This window comes from Aythya ferina (assembly GCF_964211825.1).
Source record: "Aythya ferina genome assembly, chromosome: 10".
NCBI lineage: Eukaryota > Metazoa > Chordata > Aves > Anseriformes > Anatidae > Aythya > Aythya ferina.
The window spans coordinates 9,973,251-9,991,201 of record NC_140306.1 but is presented as its reverse complement, the minus strand read 5'-3'; the positions used below and the strand labels follow the sequence as shown (position 1 = coordinate 9,991,201).

The window sequence follows — 17,951 nt, the reverse complement described above, 5'->3', positions numbered from 1 at the left end:
GAGCTGCTGGAGGCTTGATATATTCTCAGATGTTAGCTGTTAATGTGACAGCTCTCTGCTGTGCTCACACAAATTGTAGTTATCTACATTTGAGTGGATTTTTCTTAAGATTGACAAAGTATTACATTTGTGACACACAAAACTCACTCCAAAGAGCAGTCTTATTTAAGTAATAGAACCACTAGGCCATTTTAACAAAAAGTCCTGAGGCAGGACTGCCAGTCTGAGGCAAACACTCACTGTGGAGTATTTCCTTTGCTGGGAAGGACATCTCAGTAATCTCCTTGCAATGTACAGCGTTTGAGCTCTGAAAAAGAACACACAATGCACTGCAGCTGTTCAGCACCATCATTTAACACCCTATTGTCAAGCAACAGTTTACTTACCTGCAGATGTAGATGCTTTTTTAATAATTTAAATTGAAGAATAATGCCCCTATTGGTTAAAATACATATTGTATCTGTCAGCTCTGTCTTTTGCTGCCTGTCTTCCTTAGGGCCAGTGGTAGCATCAGAGCCATGTTGCTTTGAACATTTTTCGAGCCTCACTTGATTTTCTTTTCTCATCCACAGGGGTGCTTTATCTTTTCTTTGGCCAAGTACAAGCCACTGACCTACAACAAGGTCTACACATACCCTGACTGGGCAATCGGCCTGGGCTGGGTTCTTGCCCTCTCCTCCATGATCTGCATCCCTATGGTGATGGTCATCCGCATCATACAGTCAGATGGGTCGCTCATTGAGGTAAGAGAAACCAGCAGCCCCTCCTTACACATCAGAGAAAGCCTTGCATGTGGGAGAGTGAATTCAGGGCTGAGTCACATTTGGGGGGCTGGGCAGGCTCTTTGCATTTGATTTCTCCAAGCAATTTCAGAAGATTTAACGTGAACTGGGAAAAGAGAAGCAACATGAAGTAGCCCTCACCTCTCCTTACTGCAAAAGGTAGGGCTGCTTGTAGAGAAAACAGACCACGACATTCTGTCCTTCCTCACCAGTTGGATAAGTCAGCCTATAACGTAACCAAACATACACTCTCTGTGCACAGCTGTCTGTGTAGTGGAGAACGGGAGCTTCAGCTTGCTCTGTTTTACGCAAAATAAGCACAGAGCTTGGAAAACTGCCACCTTGTTCAGGTAGGGCAAAGTTGGATGCCTCCCCTGCAGTGCATGCAAATAAGACTGTTAAAGATCACCTGTCCCTTTGGCAAATGGTAGGAACAGAGCAAACGCAGCCTTCTGGCCTCAGACAAACACCAGGTGATTTTACTTGCCTCCTACTTCTGCAGTTTCCAGCTTGGTGAATTGTTGTCTCCGTGTGCAGACAAGCACTCAGTCTGAGGTGCTTCCAAGAGCCAGGTCTCTCTTCTCCAGCCCACGGGGAAAAGGAAGCACCATCCCCATAATCACTGAGAAAACAGAGAGCAAGAGACTTGGATCCAACCCAGATGCCTAGGAGCTCACTGAATTTTAGGGAAATTTGGATCCACCTGTGGATTGTGTGGCTCGCAGGCATGGCCTTTGCTTTAGGGCACTGAATTAAAGTCAAACTCTCCTGACAGCATGCTTCACATTTAAACTTATTATTATTATTCCTAATGAGTCAAAGTGAAACACTGAATCTAGATTTTCCTGAGCTTTGGAAAACTTGGGTTCAGATTCAGACTTGTCTGTGCAGATTTTCTTGTGTTCAGCTTTACAGGCAATCTTCCTTTCATATTTCAGCACTGGTTCTCCTGGTTTGTTCTTCCAATGGAAAGTTTTTAGAGACTGTGCAAGCATGAAACTTAGCACTTCTCTTCTAAATCTTTCAGATTAGTTTTGTTTTTGCTTAATGAGACGGTCTTAAATGCTGCCCCGGGTATTCTTTGAGGAGAAAGTGGGACACTTTGGGTTAGAAAAAAAGAGAGAATAGAGTAAGAAAAGAACATTTCCCAGGGCACAAAAACTTGAATTTGTTTTCCTCCAAGTGCTAATGGTCTTTTTCAGCCGTGCCCAGAGCATTTTCATGAGTGTTTATTTTCCTGCCTACATTGTCACCATCTGTTGAAAGACAAGTCTAAAAGTAGCCAAAACACTTCTCAAAGACCATGTTAGGAAAGGGAAGAGAGTAAACACTGGTCAGATGCCATTTAGTTCTTTCTTTGTGAACCAAGATGTAAGAACAAAGTTGCCACTTGGCAATGAGCGGCTGGCCTAAAAGGCAGAGTTTTTTTCTAAATGAGGAAGGAGAACAGACAAAACTTGAGCAGCAGCTGCAGCACTGAAAGCCCAAAATGCTAGATGATGCCGTGAATGCCCTCTGTCTGACATGCCAAAACTCAAACGTGGTGCTACACAGCCCCGTTCTCCTCGCTCTTGCAGAGCCACGTGGCATCTGCACATCTCCAGCGGCCACCAGCCCCATCCTTCAATTGCCACATCCTCCGTTCTGCACAGGAGTCTTTGGGCACTGCTTGGTCTTTCAACCTTTGCTTTTTCCCCTTTCTTTCAGAGGATAAAAGCAGTGGCTGCCCCCAAGGAAGTGAATCGGTGGTCCAAAGAAACAGAGAGTGGCACCCCCTTCTGCCCCAATGGAACTTCGAATGGCGGATTGATCAAGCCAACTCATATCATTGTGGAAACCATGATGTGAGCTCTCTCTGTGAGAGGATAAACCTGCTTTAACTGCCGTTTACTAACCATAGATTCTCATAGGACCAGGTTTACAGAGCTTTATATTTGCACTAGGATTTATTTTTATTTCTCACAGAGAAAGTTATTTTTTGTGTGTGTTTTTTTTTTAATATTTTGTAAGGTAATCACAGCAGATGTCTCTCTGTAGAGGGAGAGCTTTCATATCAGACTAGACATATTACAGGAATTTACTATTATTGTTTTTTTTAAATATATATATCTTTATCTCTAAATATTATACATCTTACCACTTGAATTGATTGTCTTGCCAGCAATATATTCAAGTCTCAGAAAGCAATTTTAGGTGCTGGTATGGTTGGGAGCAGGGTAACCTACAGAACACACAAAAGGCGCTCTGTTGAGAGAAAAAAAAAAAAAAAAAAGACACTGTTTCAAGAGAATTTTCAAAGGTGTAGTATTTCCACCCTCTGGTTCAATTGTGGTAAACGACAGGCTTCAGGGTCACATGAGGAAAAGGGTACAGTTATGTTTAGCACAGTCCCTGAACAAAGATACAGCCAGGCAGCTGGAGCAGAGAGTTTGAGAGGGAGGCAGAGAAGCTGGGTGTGAAAAGCCTCACAGCCGTTCCTCCAAGCACGGCGCTGGGACCCTGTCACACAAGCAAGAGGAGGACTTCAGGAAGGTGTTTGCAGGACTTGTCATGGTTCACTTCTTTTTTAGTGTTGGTTTTGTTTGTTTTTTTTAAACTTAGGTGAAATGCCTGCTGTTTGTGCATGAGCGAGCAGGTTGAATACTTGCTCCTTTTTTTTCCAGCAAAGCAGATTTTAGCTGAGGTGTCGCTGGTGTAAACTTGAATTCTGCAGCCTGCCCCTGAGCAGCATGGGCGAGTGCCGAGGCACTGAGCAGAGAAAAGCAGCACCTGTGGTTTTGGTGCTTCAGACGTTTGCTTGCCCATTTGTTTGCGTGTTAACTATTGGACTTTGGTTTGGGGCAGAAAAATAAAATAAAAAAATCCCTTGTGGACTCTGACTGTCCAAAGGTGGACGCAAACCAGGTCATCCCCAACACAAGGAACAAAACCGCTCACCTACACCTGGTGTAAGCAGTATTTATAACAGACACGTTGTTAATAATAATAGTAATGAAGATAATAATATTGCTCAGCAAACAGGTGCTTTTCATCCACATATCTCAAAAATGCTTTGCCAAGTTTGGTAACCAGAATTCATTTTATTTATTTATTTTGGGGAGTTGGTTACTGGTGGGTGAACAGACAGAAGGACTGAGTCCCTTGTCCCACGTTACTAAAAAGCAACAGTGGACCTAGGTTACCCAGTCTCCTTGCCCATCATTAGGTTAGGCCATAAGGGTTGCAAACATATTTATGAGGCCTATGAATCTGTCTGCTGAATAATCTGCTTATGGGATATTGAGCTAAAGCAAAGGAAACATATAATACTGAAATGTTTTGTATTTATTTGGTCTGAAGGAACTGCAAACCATTCCAGGTTAGAGTAGGGAATAAAGAGAAACCACTACGAGGAGTGCGGGAATGGGGCTGCAGCCGGGTTGCTGGGTACAGCTTCATGTGGGCCAGGTGGATGTTTCCATGGAGAATTGCTCCATGAAGACTGGAGCATTTTGTCCAAAATGTGGACAAAAGGGTTTTTTTGTTCTTTTTTTTTTTAAACTTGAGCAGGTTGTGCTGGGAACAGGTTCTCTGGCAAAAGAGTTCTTTTCTTATTTTGATGCCACAGTTAAGCTATCTGAAGGTATCTAGAGGAAATGCTTGATGAAAGCAGAGCTTGTATATGCTTATTTTGCTGTCAGCTTAATCTGTCAGGGCAGATTTTGGCATTTAAACAGGAACATATCCAGTTCTTAACATTCCTACACAGTAGTTTTGTTTAACTTTTTCATGTCCCGTGGACTAACTGGCCACAGCAGCACAAACACTTGTTGATTAACACGTTGGCATTACTATAAAAAGAGTGATTGAAAATTAAGAGATGGACCAAAAAAAAAAAATTAAAAAATCTTTCTAGTTTGAATTTGTATGTATTTTTACATCACATGGCTGAGTTGCAGCAACAAAACTGGCCATGTCATGTTTTTTTGTTTTCTTTTTCTGGTTGCTGTATTATGAGAGTTATAAATGAACCTTTTCCACAGCTGGAGATGGCAGACATCTAATTTCACCTGCCGGGCCAGTGGCAATTGCCAACTTAAGGCCTTGAGAAAATCCCTGGAGGAATTCTGTGAGCCAGGGGGATTCTGGCTGGAATTTGCCATCAAACGTGCACAAAATAAATAAACATGCACACAGCTGATTTTTTTTAAGCCTTTTACAATCAAAAGCAAGGAGATGGAATCAAAGATAACTCTCTCACTGGGTTTCAACTTGGACCCTTATTTTTGAGTTACAGTTAGTGTCTGCAACAAACAGGCATTCTTGCCTGGGTTAAGATGGGAGCAGCAGGTTGGGGGGGGTCTAAATTAATGGTTGCTGTGAGTGCAGATGAAACACTGATGCTTAATTTATATTTTATTTTCTTGATATGTTGTCGTAAGACTGTATTTGAGATTTGTTTGCACATCAGTTTCATAACAGAGCTGAGACAAGCTTTAGTTAGGGAAAAAAAATGGTTTGGCTACATCAGAACTGTGTGTGGTGAGTCAGCTGGGTGCTTAGCCATCTCCCGCCTTGTGGAGAGCATCTTTGCATTAAAAACCAGAGGGCTAATACTACACCTTTAAAAGTACAACTACCAGAGAACCAGAACCCAGCCCCATTTCGATACAAACTGTGCCATTCAAATCAGTCGCTTCCATGTACCAAGTGACAATGTCTTGCACGTACGCAACAACCTCATCGAAGCGTTCTTGATGTAAACTTCTCTGGCCCTGCTGTGCTCTTCAGCATGACTGCAAGGGAGGGCTGGGGCTCACAAAGAGCCAAGAAATGTTTCTGGAAAATAGTGCCCTTCACCCCTTTTCTTTCCCCTCCAAAAAGAATGATTTTTGTTTTATCTGGGGTTTGAGTTCCAATGAGCACATTTGCATTTTAAAGTGTTTTTTCCTAACATTTTTATCCGATTTCTGAACTTTTCTTGTTGATAAATTTGCATTTCAACATGATCTTCTGCCAAAATTATTAAAAAAGAATTTTTAAGAAAGTCTGTGTTTCCTACCTATTTATGATTGCAAATACAACTGATTTCTTTTTCCTAATTTACTTGTTAAACATTTGTGACTTATTTTACCTGTTTTATGTAAATGAGGAACTCTATATTAAAATATCATGACTAGTCAGAGATGAACTGGTTTGGATCTGGGGAAAAATTAGGGCAGTTTTTGGCATGAAATCTTTAGGACCAGATAGCTGAGTTGGAGATCACAGGAAAACAAAACAAAAGCACACCTTTTCCTATTTCATGCACTTTTGTATTAGTCGGTTCTTCTGGGACTGGAAACAGCAGATTTTCAGCAGTATTTATTTCCAGCTGAGCTGAAATCAAGAGAAGTTCAAAAGGCAAAGGGGAAAATTAACCCCACAAGATTCTCTGGCCTGTTTCATATCTTCCTCAGTTTTCCAAACTTTGTCACCTGTGACTAGTTATGATCTCACTGAATGGGCATCTATTGTAAGGGACTTTACCAGTAGTCTGTATTTTGGTATTTAAACAGTATGATTTCATAAACAGAACTGGTTTTTATGGTTGTTGTTGTTATTGTTCTCATTTTCCTTTTCATCTGTAGCTTTCCTTTTCATCTGGTCCAAACAGATCCACACACTTAGCAAAGCCCTCTTTAAAGTGTGAGATAGTAGGTCCACAATGGATTTGTTCTTGTGTTGTAACAGAAAATATCAAAGCATCGCAGCTGTGTTTACCATCTGAAACAATGCTGGTGTTCAGCCTTCAGCAGCAGCATAGCTCGGGAGTGGAGGGAGGTAGGAATGGTCTGCTGAAATAGGTCCCGGAGCAGCAGGACTGATTTTCACTGCTCTTCCTGGGGAGAGGAGGAAAGAGAAAAAGAAGGTGCAGCCTTAGGGTTGCTGTAACGCACACACACACAAAAAAAAAAAACACATCAGCAGAACCTTTTGTGCCACTGTCAGGATAGCAATTTCTGCAGCTATTTTTACTCTACTGTGCATCCTGCCTTCTCAACTGCAGATAGTCCTGGTTCCTCTTCCCTGCCTCGGCGTTAGAACAGTTTGAGTAGATCTGAAGACACCTGGACATTTCCATTCATTAGGCCTTTTACAAGTCTCCTCCCAGGCTGCTTTCATTTGCTAAGGAGACACAGTTTTGGTGAGGTTGTGCTTGTCACACTTGGGTTCAAAGCTCCCACTTCGCATCAATGGCAAAACTCCATTGGTGGGAGAACAATTTGAATGTTTTGAATACCTGTTTATTAGCTTCCACTTCTTGTGGTCACTGCAGGATCACGTGTGGAGGCATAGTGTATATAAAATGTTAAATAAGCTGTGTATTGAATGGAGTGGACAAGTTAGCTAAGCAGCTCGAGTATACTTGGAAGAAAGATGACCCTGACATCATTTCCAGATGATTCAATGCAAGTTGCTCATTTTCAGTAAAATGAAAAATAAATCTGTGCTTACGCAGACTAGTAGATGAAATCTTCCATCCTTATAAGCACGCACACAGGTGGGGGCATTGCTTTCATTCCTAGGCTGCAAACTATGCACGTAAGTCCTTCAGAGCTGCTGCGACTAAGCACTGAGAAGGTTTAGGCACCACTTTCCTAGGAAGAGCCGACCTGCCAGGGCACCCGAATGAAATCCACTGAATTGGGGTACAAAATCCTGGACCATGGGCCCTCTGAGGAAGCCTTGAGGGCTGGGCTCCAAATCTCTCCTGGCTCCTTGTTAGCACCGCATGGCTCCTCCTGCAGGAGGTCTGGTGTGCTGTTGCCTCAGGCAGCTGCCTTGGACTTGTTTCCTCCAAAATCATCATCCAAAGCTTTGTGGTTAGAATTAACGTGTAGTTGTGTATTTGTATAGTTGCATGAGCAAAGGTCAGGAACTGTCAGACGCTAGTAGCTCCTTTTATTTCTTGTAATCAAAGATAAGCTTAAGAAAGAAAGTATTCAGTCAATTGTGACCCCTGACACCTAAGAAACCAATAACCTAGTGCAAAAGAAGCCCCTCTGCCCCCAAGCTCCATACTTTGGTCACAAAACAAACAAACAAATAAAACAAAAACAAACAGACAAACAAAAAAACTATTGGTATCAACAGTTAATTTGCGCTTACTGAAAAATTTGCTCAAGAAATCCTTCCAGAATAAGCAGCACTAGTCCCAGCTGGAGAACTGCCAGTTCAAACCCTGCCCTTCCACCAGAGCAGGGCTCTTTTCTACCACCTTCCCCCACATCTCCCCCCTCCCATTCCCCCCCCCCCCCCCCCAAAAAAAAAAAAAAGTTCATTTTTTGTACAATGATTCTCTGATTTAAAAAAAAATAATAATCTGAATGTTTCTATTCAAAAAATAAGCAGAAAAAGTCATTTTTGTGTGCTTTTTCAAAAAAAAAAAAAAAGAGGGAAGAATTTTGCAGGTTGACAACATTGATAACAAACCATTCCCCCCATCCCCGACAAAGGTGGAAAAGTTTGATTGCAGGATTCACGACTGGAAAAGAGCCTGGCCCTGCTGGTAGTGCTGGGCTATTGAATGACAGCCCAGACACGTCCTTTTTTGTATTGCGGCTTTGCCCTAATTTGAAATAAACTGTAAAACTGTCAGGATATAATTGCTACACACTTTACGCAGTACTGGGCTTTAGGAGCAAAGCAAATTAAAAACAGTCTAAAAAGGGGTGAGTTTCTGGAGGCTTCCTCCCTGTATATCAGCTCTGTGCTGCACAGTGGGACGGTGCCGCTTGCTTTCCCATGTGCAGCACAGGGGAGACATTGGCAGCCTTATGCTAAGGAGCTCTCAGTGGCCAGAGTTGAGAAATCAGAGAAAAAAAAAAAAAAAAAAAAAAAAAAAAAAAAATAGAAAAAAAGCAGGGGGAAGTATGTATAAAAAGTGAAACTTGATTGTGCTAAGGAGCTGTGCATGTGTCCTTTGTGTGCGTGCATATACAGGGGAAGGCTTTGGGCCTGTAGCATAGTACGTGTTAGCATGATACATACTGGTTCTAAACCTCTTGCATCTGCTTCTGCAGTTGAGATGTTAAAAAGGTTTTATTTCTTTTTTCAATATTTAAAGGAAAACATAAAATTAAAAAAAAAAAAAAAAAAAAAAAGAGAGAGAGAACAGTGGCAAAATCATGTTGAGAGGCTAACAAACCACCTGAGGGGGCACACTGATTTAGTTTGTCACCTGCTCCTGTCCTGGAAGCCAGCGACGGTCTCTCAGCATTGCAGCATCCCAGTACTGTTCCGAAGTGCTCGTTGTTCAATAGGATGTTATTTTTCTCCAGTGTAATGTTGTGATTGTTACCTGATAACGTTGCCAGGGACTTCACATTGTGAGAGGTGGTCCATCTTGTTTGATGTATTTGGCTAAAAAACAGTGGTGGTTTTTTTATTATTTAAATTCCTAGCAACTGTGACTACAGTAACGTGATGAGTAGCACATAAAGTGAGGAGGAGTCTTTGATGCTGTCCTCCTCAAAAATGTCATCTGAACTTTTTTTAAAAAAAAATGAAAAATATTTTTAAAACATTTTAAAACATTTTTTTGTGTTTCAAGACAGAATATTTGTATTAGAAAAAATATCCTGGAGTGTAATTAAATCCTAAAAAACGCTATCCTTTGTGTATATGGTAAATGTTTGTATTTTGCAGTTTCTGTTTTGCTTTTTAGATAAATGAACTGTATATGGATATTTTTAAGTCATCTTTGCTTTTTTAGATGAGTTTGTAATCACCTTATAACAGAAAATAAAACTTTCCTTTATAAACCAGCCACACTCTCAGGTGTTTTCAATAATTGAATATCTCACCTCATCCTTTAAACCTATTTACTTTTTGTATGCTTGTTTTATTTTGTTTTGGTTTTGTCACAAATATTCCACACATAGCTATGAGGAGGGGAAAAAAATGTGGGTGTGTTTTATGTACATAGATATGAATATATATATATATATATATATATATATATACATGCACACACCCACCCTTGGACCAACTTCCTAAGCTGACGTCATGGCCCATTTTCTCCTCATTCCCCATAGGCGTACTTCAGTCTGGGTTCAAACTTGCACATTTGGCTAGCTAAATCCAGCCCCATAGAGGCTGGCTGTTTATTCAGTGTTACTTTTGTCACGCAGCCATGTATCTGGCTGACCATGACAAAGGGTCCATGCTGTTCCCAGACCACTTTGTTTCACTGTTGCCCACTCCATCTCCTTGTGTCTTCACCAGCATTTTGGTTTCCCCAGCCCAATGTGCCCGCAGGGTGTGTGCTGGCTCTCACAAAGCAGTGAGAAGGTAGGGAAATGGTGTCTGTTCGCTTCCTTATTTTTTTATTTTTATTTCCTCCAGTTTTCTTCCTTTATTTTGCAGGTCACAAGAGCACCCCTGCAGCTACCAGGGCACGAGGAGATGACTGCAGCTCTGCTGCTAATGCTGGGGAGCACCGGCCTTCAGGCAATAGGCTGAGCAGCCTTACCTCAGCCTGTCCCAGGGCATTGCCTGCTGGGCATGTGTCAAGGCACTGCTGCAAGATATTTGGGGGTTCAAATGCAGCAGAAAAGCCCAATGGGAAGCATTTATTTTTTTTTAAGGCATCTATTTATTTATTTATTTGTTTGTTTGTTTGCCTGGTGTATGGGACTTGTCATTTAAAGGGCTCTGACAGCTTGTTCAGTCAGGCAGCTGAAAGTTAAACCAGACAGGCCTTTCTCTAAGTCACAGTAAGGAGAAAAAAAAAAGAAAAAAAGAAAAAAAAAAAATCACTTGGGTACTATTTTTGAAACATAAAACTGCTCAGCATTTGTTCACCAAGCCCTAACCACTGCTCCACTGAGGCTGCAGCCACCCCGTGCCCCTCATGGGCTGAGGGCTGGACCCTGGCCAGCAGAACCCCCCCCAAACCAGGTTTCCCTGGTGTATTTTGAAGCAGAAAGCTTTTTTGGTTGTTTTGAGGGGGACTGTTTATTTGTCTTAGGTTTTGGCTTGGGTTGTTTATTTTGGCTGGGTGAGATCTGAGGACTTGGCCTGGGCCTTCTCCTCCCACCAGCGAAGCCAGCAATGCCTGGGCCGAGCAGCCCGATACCAGCACAGACAGCAACTTCAACACGTCTCAGCTATAAAATATAAAATAAAATAAAACCAATAAAGCCATGCAGCATCGCACACAACTGCTGAAGGGCTTCGTGTACCCGCCACGGGCAGTTGCAACCTGCCCAGGCCTGTGGCAGTTCCCTCGTCCAAGGCCTGCAGGCCGTGGGTGATGGTGGCTGGCAGCAGACACCGTGTGGGCAGCACCGTGCTGACCTTTGGCCTGCTGGAGGCGGTGGCCGGGCGCTGCAGCCCCGCAGGTCACGTTGCACAGGCGCTCGTTCAACCCAACATCGCCCCAGCGCCTGGCTTGGCACCGAGCGGCTTTGGCAAGGCCCCGGTGCCAAACATGTGAAGGGCCCTGCTCGGCAGCCCGCGCCCCAGGAGGGCAGCCAGAGATGACCGATAAGGCTTGTTTACGTGGCAATGATTCCCCAGCTCTAACCAGGAGCGTTTCCATGCTCGACCTCCAAAAATTCCTGCGCTACCCACTTGGCGATGAAAGGTTGCAAAACCCAGTGCACCCTTTCCTTGCCAGTGAGCAGCAGTTCCTGATGGCTTTATGTGGGAAGCATCAGAGCCTGCACTGACAACTCTGGACACGTAGCAGTGTCCTTAATCCCCTTGGAAGAGCAAAGGGAAGAAAACCTTACTGTAAGGACACAAGCAATCACATTCTGCCTTTGTGGCAGTCTTCTCTCAGGACGCCAGGTTCCAGAGGCTGGATAATTTGGCTACCACAGTGCAGCACCCCAAGGCACCCCGCTGTGCCTGCGGGATCCAAGCACCCACCAGGCCACCTGCCAGCACTGCAGCCTCCAGTGATTTCTTAAACCAACCCCAGGGGTTACCGTAGCTTTGCAAATGCTGCCATAGGCAGTAGGTGCATTGCTGCACCAGTATCTTGCCTTGATGTAGCCAAGGTTTAGCCCAAAGAGGTTTCCAGCGTGGCCAAGTGAAGCTGCAGTCACAGAACCATGCGCGTGGACATCTCCAGCTCTGAATGCAGAGACAAACAGAATGTTGTTCCCTGTGTCCACAGGGAATGAAGTGACTGGTCCCAAGTCCTGCTGCTGAATGGGGGTGAGTGGCAACCCCAAGCCTACACCAGGAGCCCTACAAGCAGTGCCCACCCCTTGCCCTTCCAGGTGTCTCCTAACATGGGGTCTTTGGCAAGTTAAAACAGGGCTGGAGGCAGAGTATTGTCCTGCTTCTGTCCTCTAGCAGAGACAAGAACCAAAACTAATGCATTTCAGTTGCTTTTATTTAATTAAAAAAAAAAAAAAAGTCAAAGTCATTGCAATCCCATTTAAATACAGAGATTTACAAATACGTCCAAAACAGGACTAAAATATTCTTTGAAATGCTGTATTTTTAAATATTGTGCTTTCATAGATACATAAGAAAATTAGCATATAAAAATACTTTACAAGGAATACACTCTAATATATGGATAAAAATACACATTTAAGTAATGCATTTCATCTTCATATCATTCAAAATGCATAGGAAGGGATACAAGGACCAAGTTTTTCTTCCTTTTTTAAAGCCTTTAATAAAAGTCTTCATTAAAAACCTATGAGAAGCCCCAGCGAGCTTCCACTGTTCAGAATATTGCATATAAAAACACTTTCGGCTGCACTGTCAATGCTCCACAGTATCAATTATGGCACATTATCTAGTTGTGGCAGCAATGGTATGGGATATTGCATACTTGAAGAGAAAATGGCTACAACGACAAGTAGCTGGATGGGGCTGGACACGTCTCAAAGAAACACCCCAATACATCGGGCTATCGCGCAGGGACGGAGCAGGGATGGATGCGGGGGTGAGTCCTGGCTCAGCAAAACAAGGAACATGCCGCGTACACCCCGACGGCACCCCGAACACAGCACCAGCACGAAGGTGGTGATGAAGGAACAAAAAGTGTGAGCAGGGAACAGGGGCAGTGGTCACTGGGGCTGTGGGTCCCCAACCACGCGAGCTCCTCATCTCTGCCATGCCTGAGCCTTCCCAGGGAGTGTGATGCCAGGATCACACCCGCGCCGGGACATTAACATCATCATAAAGTGCTAGTACATGAAACACAGAGCGTCTGCCACGGGAGGAGCTCGTGGGGCCGGGAGGGGAGGAAGAAGAGCCCACGGCCGCATTTTGACTCCGTCCTGGCAGGCAGATGAAGAAGCCGATGCAAATATCTCAGCTGCCTCCTCCCCATGGGCTGGGGGCACTCGGCAGGGAGGGACAACCCGCGGGGCACCATGCTTGTGAAGCCACGGAGAAGCCAGCAACAGGCAAAGGGGGCAGACCAAGGGCAAGCAGCCGAACCCACATGGGCACACACACTGCCAGCACAGGTGGGGACACGGATGCACAATCTCCATCTAACAAAGAGCTTCTCATGCCACTGCCTGGCAGAAGACAACAAGGTTTTATTAATTCAGCACATCAGGGGCAGCCCTGGAATGATTGCTTTTCTGCTATTTACTTGGGGGCACAGTTTGCAAGCAACAGGTCTCCGTAACGCCCATCTGAACAAGGTGGCCAGGGATTTGGGTAGGTATTCAGGGCCTCCAGCCTTGGCACAGCGCTGTGCTCTGTATAACTACTGCAGCACAGGTAACTGCACTGCTCATGGGAAGCGATGGTGAGAGGAGATGCCTCATCGCAGGGCAGCGGGTGGTGGGGTCAGTCAGCCCTGATGGGAGAGGATGGAAGGGGCTGGCAGGAGGCAGCTGCAAATCCTGATTTCTGAACAAGAACCGCACCTGGCCACCAGCAAGCACGTTTTGAAATGTCTTTTAAACAGGGCCCTCCACAGCCCCGCACCAAAGTGAAAGGGGCTGCGGAAATCGATTTATCAGGAGTGTTTAAAGGGTGGAGCTGGGTACAACAGAAAAGGAAAGGCGTTTCAGTCTCGCTGTATGTGATTAACAGAACAAACAAGAAAAATAATAGCACCATGTGTGTTTGTAGGATGGCCAAGGCCTTCAGGGCGACAGCCTGGGCACAGGGGATGCCCTGCCGTGGGGGATGGCGAGGGATGCTCCTTCCTCCCTGCGCTGCCCACGGCCCGAGATGCGCGTCCAGATCCGGCCTTCCCAGCAATTTTTGGCGGTCTACAGGTGACAGCTCACCGAAGACCCACCTCCCCACTTGCAGGTTATGGTACACACAGCGTTTACAAATACCAGTGCAAAAAAAGAGGAAAAACACCCCAAATACCACAACGGCTTGGCAGAGGCCCCCAGCGCCGGCCACTCAGAGTGTCTGGATGCTCGCCTTGAGCTCGGCGCCGCAGGCTGCCTTTGCCGGCAGCTCTCCATTCCCCTCCAGGGGAGCGTTGGCAGCCAGCGCCAAGGGGTTTCGGCTGATCACCAGGTCCAGCTTGTCTCCAGCCTCTGAGATCAGGGGGACGGCCAGACAGCAGTCAAAGTCTCTCGTTCGGGTGCGGTTTACCTGCCGGGATGGATTTAGGATGTGCCATGGGGAGGAACAACAGAAACACCGTGTTTGTTAGTCAGAAAACGCAAGGCTGGTGTTAAACCCACACCTGTGAACCACACAACGCCCGGGGGGACTCTGAGTGAGGGGTCACAGCAGAGCTGAGCACGGGCCTCCCATCAAGCTGGGCACGTCCTTGCTTAGCTGAGAAATAACTCAGTATCTGGTAGAGGAAGGGGAAAAAATCTGGAACAAGAATAAATCCTGAGCCCTGGAGTCTAGGACAGTGTTGTGACTATTAAACTCTACAGGGCTCAAAATCAATTCTCCAATTCAAGTCGGCGAGAGAAATGTTGCAACTTTCCACATTTTTTTTTGCCATTGTGGCTTTTACTGGATTTAAATCTGTGATGTGTGGTATTCAGTACCTAGAAAACAAACACAACACAGACTCCGAGGCTTCAGTCAACCATTTTCCAGCTCAGCCAGCAGCAAATCAGGACTATACTGAACAGTTCCTGCTTCTCCTCTCCCTGTTTACACCCTTCATTTTGGAGGAGTCTGAATGCATTTCACATGGGTTCAGAAGAAGGCTGCCGAGACTGCAAATCCTCTCTGCAGGATTCAGCAGTGAAAGCACTGTTCCTTTTGCCTCTTGCAGATCTTCAAGCACATTTCTAGGCTGGGTCACCTGCAAGAGCCACCCCAGCTGTCCTGCCTACAGCTACTGGAGCGCCTGGGCTTGGTGCCACAACAGCCCCAGGATGGAGGGGGCTGGCAAATGGCACGGGGAGGGGAGGCAGGGAAGGGAGAAAGGAATTTCCCACCCACCTTTGGAGTGAACATAACCCCTGAGGCCAGGCATTGCTTCTCTCTCTGGATAAGGGCTGGATGAGGCCACGCAACCTTTGCATCCAAAACCCTTTCCCAGGATTAATGCGTGCCCACGGAGCTGGGCTCTGTGACGGCAGCAGTGTCCCCTGCCCTATCTGGCATCCACGCAGCTGAACCCAACACCGCTCCTTACGGAGAAGTAAGTGACTAGCAACAGTTTCCAGATCGTGCAGGGACAACGAGAGAGAAGCCATGAGTTTGCTCTGCCTTTGCTCCATGCTGGCCAGGCGGCTCCAGAGCAAAAATGAAGTTAGTGCAATGCCACGCTCTGGCTAATCCATCCGGCCGAGAGGCAGAGGGTCCTTAGCAGGGAACTGGGTGCTTTGCTGGCCTTTAGAGCTGGAGCTTGCTTGCAGACATCTTCATGCCCATCACCAGCAGCACTGAGGAGCATCCTCAGCAATGCATCTCTGCCACAGGTGTCAACACGACGGCAAATCTTCTCACAGGTGGAAGCCATGCAGCACGGCGTATCAAAGGGGGGGTCTCAAAAAGTCTCCACTCCGCTCTGTTTAGGATTTCGGGCACACCTCCCGGAGCACTTGGCACTCGCAAAGAGCGACACATCCAACATTCAACAGCAAGGCAGCCTAGAGCCTAATTAGCTTCTTGTTCATTCTTGCACCATCTTTTATTTGAAGCCGAGAAGGAATAATTGTATAGCAGCCAACTGGCTGGAGACCATAACAAGCTTAAACAAGGTTCCCCACAGCCCTGCCAGTTCTCCAGTTACCTGCTGTACATAATATATTGGCTCTGACTCTACTGCTAACAGCCCCCGCCTAGAAATTAGTAAAACTAAACATCTTTCTGAGTGTTTCCAAATATGGTCACAATATCTGCATTTCCAAATGGTGGCAACTTTTCCAGCAGGGTTGCACTTTCTCAGTTGCTATCTGAGTTGCCCCAAAACAAAACTTGTGATTTTTCGTCCATATAAAGGTCCTTTCCAAGCTTCAAAACTCACCGTGCTCTTCTTGTCCCTCTGGTAGGCAGATATGCCCAAGTTATGTTAATTACAGACTGTGCTTTTGACCAGAGTTTTTATTCTCTTTCTGCATCGGTTGTTTCAGATCAAATATCTTTTGAAGAAAAATATCCGTGAAAAACAATTTGCTTGAAGGATGGTTTGTTCCTAGAAGGCTGTTAGTTGTCAAAGGCATGCACCGAACTTCATGAACACTGCTCAATTCCACAAGGGGAGATTCACTAGAACGCATGTTGGTCAACACAGTCTAGTTCATCCAAAAATCACGCTCTTACACGACAGGAAAAGGACCAAGGGTGAGGAGGGAAAGCAACACAGCTTTTTGGTTGTTTTGGTCGTGAGCTGCCCGAGCTCAAAATGGCCATTGCTGGGACAGGCTCTGTATGGAGGTGCTCCCTGGGATGGGTGTACTCTCGGGGAGCCAGCTTTGCTACCTCGTGGTTTGTTATTGTAAAACACAGGTCTCAGTGAGAGCGTGGTGGTAGGTGCTCACCTAGTTGGCTAACTATTACCTTTCATTAAAGTTAGTGCTGCCATGGGTGGGTCTCACTTCTCTCTTCCTCTCAGCCACTCATTCACTCCGTCCCAGCCTCCAGAACTGCATTTTGCATTTATTACCTGAAGCACTCTGTCATATGGCTTGAGGCCACACTGATCTGCTGGCCCATCCGGACGGACCATATTTACATAGACACCTTTTTCTAACAGGCCGTCCGACACACTGAATCCGAAGTCTTCGCTCTCTGCGTCTTTGTGGAGTGTCATCTGGAGGGACAGAAGCAGAAAGCACACGTTTTAATGCTGCAGAGGCCAGAGGAGATGTACAGGGTTGGCAGGACAGCAAGAGCACAGGTAACGTGTGTGGGCCTCAACCAATTCTGCTGCGAGTCTCCTGGGTGGATTTTAAGAAATCAGCTAATGCAGACTGAAGGACAGCTGATTCCCCCCACCATAACTCCCTTTGCTTCCCAAAGCTGGGAACTCATTAGGCTCTGGCTCCATCAACGTGCTATGGGCTGGGGAAGCCTCACAGCTGTGCAGTCCTTGGGAAGGACGGAGCCCAGGCTGATGCACAGGAGCAGCCCACCTGGCCTCCAACTCATCTCCAAGCACAGCCAGCTCCAGATGCTCCAGCAGAAAGAACAGCCACCCCCTGTCACACCTAATTACACAGCTCTCCTCCTTCAGGAATGAAGAAGTTTTATTTAAAGGTGCATTTGCCATGCCCTGAAGGACAAGAGCAGATCAAACGTGAAACAGTTGTTTTTCCTAGCTGCCCTAAGTGCAGGTTTTGCTCTAAAGTCACACTAGGAAAGAAAAAGGCAATCACATTTTTTGAAACCTCTCCAGATCCCTTCCCTACTTGCGTTCTGCACCAACAGTTTCTACAGTTAATTAATTACTCCTTCTAATTGCCATTGCCTTGCACCACACTTAAACCTGAACTTGACTGAATTCAAACAAGTATCTCATCACTAAAGTCCTACCATTTGCACCACTTTTAGAAAGGCTGGGGGTGAAGAGGAGGGGGAGGGAAAATACATTATTTCTTAGGAAAAGTGGCCTGCAGAGTGGTGCGTGCTACTGGAAAAGTGTCAGCTGGTCTCCATGGGGCCGTACATGGAGCTCTCTCACCTGTATCTGTAGCACCAATTAATGAACCACAGAAAACAGGGACCTGGAAACCTCATAAAATAAAGGCAAACAGCAAAGCACGGGTTTGAACCCCACCAAAG

General features: G+C 45.5%; 2 protein-coding genes across 20 annotated transcripts in view; one reads left to right on the top strand and one right to left on the bottom strand.

Moving 5' to 3' along the window:
* The window catches only part of SLC6A6 (solute carrier family 6 member 6), a gene marked incomplete at its 3' end in the record, with an annotated part of 58,016 nt that extends 48,445 nt beyond the window's left edge, over nucleotides 1-9,571 (top strand). For all 13 annotated transcript variants that reach the window (XM_084531074.1, XM_084531073.1, XM_084531069.1 and 10 more), the window contains 2 exons: nucleotides 573-743; nucleotides 2,490-9,571. In XM_084531074.1, the coding sequence (XP_084387200.1) occupies nucleotides 573-743; nucleotides 2,490-2,630 (312 nt within the window). The remainder of the gene's footprint in view (nucleotides 1-572; nucleotides 744-2,489) is intronic.
* Nucleotides 9,572-12,158: 2,587 nt separating this feature from the next.
* The window catches only part of GRIP2 (glutamate receptor interacting protein 2), a 245,197-nt gene continuing 239,404 nt past the window's right edge, over nucleotides 12,159-17,951 (bottom strand). For all 7 annotated transcript variants that reach the window (XM_084531048.1, XM_084531052.1, XM_084531050.1 and 4 more), the window contains 2 exons: nucleotides 16,834-16,980; nucleotides 12,159-14,348 (listed from right to left, as the gene is read on the bottom strand). In XM_084531048.1, the coding sequence (XP_084387174.1) occupies nucleotides 14,151-14,348; nucleotides 16,834-16,980 (345 nt within the window). In that variant the 3' untranslated portion in view covers nucleotides 12,159-14,150. The remainder of the gene's footprint in view (nucleotides 14,349-16,833; nucleotides 16,981-17,951) is intronic.